The sequence below is a fragment of the Frankliniella occidentalis genome, unplaced genomic scaffold, assembly GCF_000697945.3.
Source record: "Frankliniella occidentalis isolate FOCC.00 unplaced genomic scaffold, Focc_3.1 Scaffold17, whole genome shotgun sequence".
Lineage (NCBI taxonomy): Eukaryota > Metazoa > Arthropoda > Insecta > Thysanoptera > Thripidae > Frankliniella > Frankliniella occidentalis.
Window position 1 is genome coordinate 775338 of NW_026267147.1, and position 4209 is coordinate 779546.

General features: G+C 64.0%; 1 protein-coding gene across 1 annotated transcript; it reads left to right on the forward strand.

The window, feature by feature from the left end:
* Nucleotides 1-88: 88 nt before the first annotated feature.
* LOC113209859 (trichohyalin-like) lies at nt 89-3760 on the forward strand. Its single transcript, XM_052264285.1, has 10 exons — nt 89-318; nt 650-907; nt 1244-1395; nt 1473-1725; nt 1798-1945; nt 2027-2205; nt 2291-2369; nt 2453-2526; nt 2615-2725; nt 3122-3760. Exons 1-10 carry the CDS (start codon nt 109-111, stop codon nt 3758-3760), a joined length of 2103 nt encoding a protein of 700 aa, XP_052120245.1. The 5' UTR covers nt 89-108.
* The last annotated feature ends 449 nt before the right edge of the window (nt 3761-4209 follow it).

Here is a 4209-nt window from a genome sequence, read left to right on the forward strand (position 1 = left end):
AACTATGTTCGCTACCCTGTTTTAATGAAACCAAAACCTCCGCTCTCATACGAATCGTGCCCACTTCACCCAGGCGAGGCGGGCGGCGCGGAGCGCGCGGACGCGGCCATGACGGCGCAGCAGGTGCGGGACGCGACGCTCATGCTGCGCCGGCCCACCGTGGTGGACGCGCTGCAGAGCGCCGTGCCGGTGCCCGAGGGCGCCGTGCCCCGCAACGGGCTGCCCTACTGGAGGAGGGTGCCGCTCGGCTCGCGCCTGCCCATCATCGACCACCCCAAGGACGCCTTCGTCTTCTACCGCGACAAGCTCAGCCAGGGGGTACGGCTCCCGCCGAATGCATGGGGTGCGGGGTTGCACCAGGGATCCCGCATAAAAGTAGATGGGCCATCCAGAAAGTACGCTCGCCACTCTCCGAATTCTACGTCACGAACTTGCGAAGTTCAGGCTTTCAGAGCGCCTGATGGGTAGGCAACATCTTGCCTGCAGTTCATGCGTGTACCGCGGGGTGGCCTACCCTGAGTCTCGCAGGGCCCAAGCTCGCGTACTTTCCGGACGATCCCAAAGAGCAGCCCCGCGCATCTCGGTTGTTCTCAGCAGAAGCACTACTTGTCCTCTCACGCTGCCTTTCTCTGCGCCCGGCGCGGTCCAGCTATGGCAGTCCACGCCCGTGGGCGACTTCCGCCTGGACGACCCCTACATGCACGAGGTGGACTACACGTACGAGCCGGTGCACGACCCGGCGCTGCGCAGGATGTTCCAGGCCGAGGAGCACCGCCGCATCCTGCTCGAGCGCGGCTTCATCCTGCCCACCGGCGAGGCCGTCTGCTCGCTGCGCCAGTTCAACACCTACCGCCGCCACCTGCAGACCGTCTACCGCGAGCTCATCCGCGACGAGTACCGCCGCCGGGTGAGTCCCCACACACAATGGGGACAGGATGGGTACAGGATGGGAACACCGTAGGGACAGGGTGGTAAAACCATGGGGGCACAGGCGTGGCTTTATTTGGGGGGGGGGGACAAATCGCCCAAATCGGGTAGGTAGGCAATTTGTTCTACGAAACCTCTGAAAGTAGGCAACCCACAGTAAATCGCCCCCTCCGTCGGACGGACTAATAAAAACCGCGCCTGTAGGGGCAAGGGTGGTAACACCAACGGGACAGAATGGCACCATGGGGACAAGAGGCATACTGCGTGGGACGCAGCAGGGCGGTGCACGACGGTGGCCTTTGTTCTGCTTCCCCAGGCCGTGAACCTGTCGGACGAGCAGACGATCCGGCGGGCGCGGCAGTGCGAGGAGCGGCAGCTGGAGCAGGACGAGAAGCGGATGGCGCGGGAGGAGAAGCAAGGCGAGCAGCGCGCCAACCTGGAGGAGATACGCCGCCAGAAGAACCAGCAGTGAGCACGCGCACCAAACACAAGGGGGGGAGGGGGCAGCAGGGGGCTGGCTGCTCACCCGCACTCGTCTGGTCCAGGCTGATGGCGCGCCAGATGCGCTACATGGAGCTGCTGGAGCGCGTGGAGGCCAAGAAGGAGGAGCAGCGGCAGCTGGCCGTGGAGCGGGCGCGCGAGATGGACGAGAAGGTCAAGCACCGGCAGGCCGTGGCCCAGGAGATCCAGCGCGCCAAGGTCCTCGCCACGATCCAGGCCTGGAACCGCGAGGAGAAGGAGCGCAAGGAGCGGCTGGAGAAGCAGCAGCTGCAGCTCCAGGAGTACAAGGAGAAGGAGGTGGGCCCTGGTTGGTCTGGAGGCGCAGCCCGGCAACACGCAGTAAGCGAGCAACATCCTGGGCTCTTGCAGGTGGCGCGCCAGTGGCAGACCAAGGTGCAGGTGCAGACTGAGCGCGAGGAGCGGGAGGCGCGGCTGCTGGCGCGGCAGGAGGAGGCCCTCAAGCTGTCCGTCGAGCTTCGCAACAAGAAGGTGGAGCGGGAGGACCTGCGCATGCAAGGTGGGGAGGGCAAGTCAAGGCCCGTGTTTCCTCTCGAGGCTGCAGTTTTTCACCTCAAAGTCGTTGGACTCTCTACCCCAGCGCTCCTCAAGAAGATCAAGGCGGACAGGGAGAAGCAGAGGGCCAAGCACTTCCGGTTTCGCCCCGCGAAGCGGAAGCGACCGGGGCGGCCGTCCAAGTCGTCCGCCAGAGACGGGGAGGGAGGCGACAACCCCAAGCGCCGGCGCCGCATCGCCAGCACGGGCTTCATCGCAGACGATGTATGAGAGGCTTACCTTAGGGCGACCCGCGCGGCCCCGCGCCGGCCCGGCCATGAGTGAGCACCGACCTGCCCTGTCGTTCCAGGAGAACATGACGCCCCTGGACCGGATGTTCAACATGTCCCTGCGGATGGTGAAGGAGGGCAGGGAGCACGGGCAGTCGTGTAGGTCCCTCCTCCGAGGTCGTGGAGACCTTCTTTGCAAACCCGCCTCCCCATTTACCCTTCCATGGTGTGCATGTGGCCAGGCATGACGGGCGACGACTTGTGGAGGGAGTTCCGGTCCACCGGCTTCGACCCCGACGAGCAGAGGGACGGCATTGTGAGTATAGGCCCTATATTATAGGGCGGTCTCGCGGAGGGTGACGTGTAACGCGAGCGTGTCTGAGCCCCTGACGGGATCTCTGCAGCCGGAGGCCGTGGCGACGGCCCTGGACGGGCTGCTCGACTCGGTCATGGAGGGCATCGTCCACCGCATGGTCATGCAGACCCTCAAGTGCGTGTACCACAAGGCCCTCGAGGTAAGTGTGACGGCAGCATCAGGTAGGCTCAATTCGTGCGCCAAGGATCATCCAGAATGAACGTCGGTCATTTGCCGTTACGAACGTAGCTGCCATAGCGCCTGGTGGGTAGGCAACATCTTGCCTGCAATGCATGCGTGTGTTGCGGGGTGGCCTACCCGGAGTCTCGCAGGCGCCAGGTCCCCTGGTTTGACGAATGAATCTGTGAAAAAAACGGACGTGCTTTCTGGACCATCCCATCCTACAATGTACTTCATGCTGGCATACGTCCGAGTAGCCTTCCCGTTAGCTTGGAGAGACCTCCGACCGAACTTAACATGTGATATGGCCTCGGATATGGCTCTAAAAGTGTTCGGCGGTTTAAAATCACGCCCTCTCCTGTTGCGTGAACGCCAGCGGTGCTTCTCGCTGCTGGAGGACCTGCCCGCCAGGGAGATGGCACGGCGCGGCTGGGTCTGCCAGCACGGCATGATGAAGCACAGCGAGCTTCGTGAGCGGGCGCGTGCGCGCGAGGAGAGGGAGTGCCGCTCGGGCGCAGAGGAGGCCGTCGTCGAGGAGTCTGCGCCCGGCAGCGACCCCAGCCCCAGCCCGCGGGCGCCCAGGAGCCCGCGCAAGCAGCGCTCGCGACGCTCGCCGGAGAGGAGGTCCTCCGAGGAGGAGCGCCAACGCATCCTAAGGCAGATCGAGGCCATGGAGAGGAAGAACCAGCAGCTCAAGAAGGAGCTGGAGCAGGCCGTCAGCTCCACGATGACGGTGGGCTCGGTGGACGAGGAGCGAGAGGCCGCTCTCGATCTGGACGCCAACTTCGAGGTGATGGCCAAGAACCTGCAGAAGAAGATGGTAGCCATCGCCGCGCAGAGCGTCAGCGAAGAGACCAAGCTCACCACGCAGCATCGCTGGAAGATCATGAAAGGCAAGCGCGCGACCAGTGGGGGTGCTGAGCGAGCGCTGGCTCACGGTGGGCGGCTCTTGAGTGCTTCTTGTTCGGTGCAGAGGTGGAGCTGTTCGAGCTGGTGGACCGCCTCTGCACCATGATGATGACCCTCACGCCCAAGAAATTCCTCAAGAGCACCGAGTTCCACTGGGCGGCCGACATCCTCGCCAGAGACGTCATGCGAGAAGTTCGCCATCAGGCAAGGAGTGCTTCCGTCTTTAAAGATTTTTCCGTCAGTTCACCCAGTCCGTGGATTTACTTGTGTTGCGCCTCACCAGGTCCGTCAGAACAGCCGCAAGAAGGAGAAGGAGCTCGTGCGGAAGGCCAAGGCAGCAGGGCCAGCGTCGAGGAAAGCGGCCGGGCAGCAGGGCCAGGCCTCGCCCCGCCCGAGGCCGAAGAGGGAATCCAACGGCCCCGGCCAACGAAGCAGCAAGCACAACGACGTGCTCGGGCAGAGGGCAGCCCAGGGGGCAGCCCCGGGACAGGACACTTCGGCGACGAGCAGTTCCGCGAGCTCAGCGGAGCCGCTGGATGAATCCAAAGTCCCCCT

Bases quoted from the DNA above. Each gene is read 5' to 3' on its own strand.
- LOC113209859 (XM_052264285.1), top strand. From the start codon at position 109: ATGACGGCGCAGCAGGTGCGGGACGCGACGCTCATGCTGCGCCGGCCC. The intron at 1,946-2,026 runs GTGGGGAGGGCA...TCTCTACCCCAG, and splicing joins GGAGGACCTGCGCATGCAAG to CGCTCCTCAAGAAGATCAAG. The intron at 2,370-2,452 runs GTAGGTCCCTCC...GCATGTGGCCAG, and splicing joins CAGGGAGCACGGGCAGTCGT to GCATGACGGGCGACGACTTG.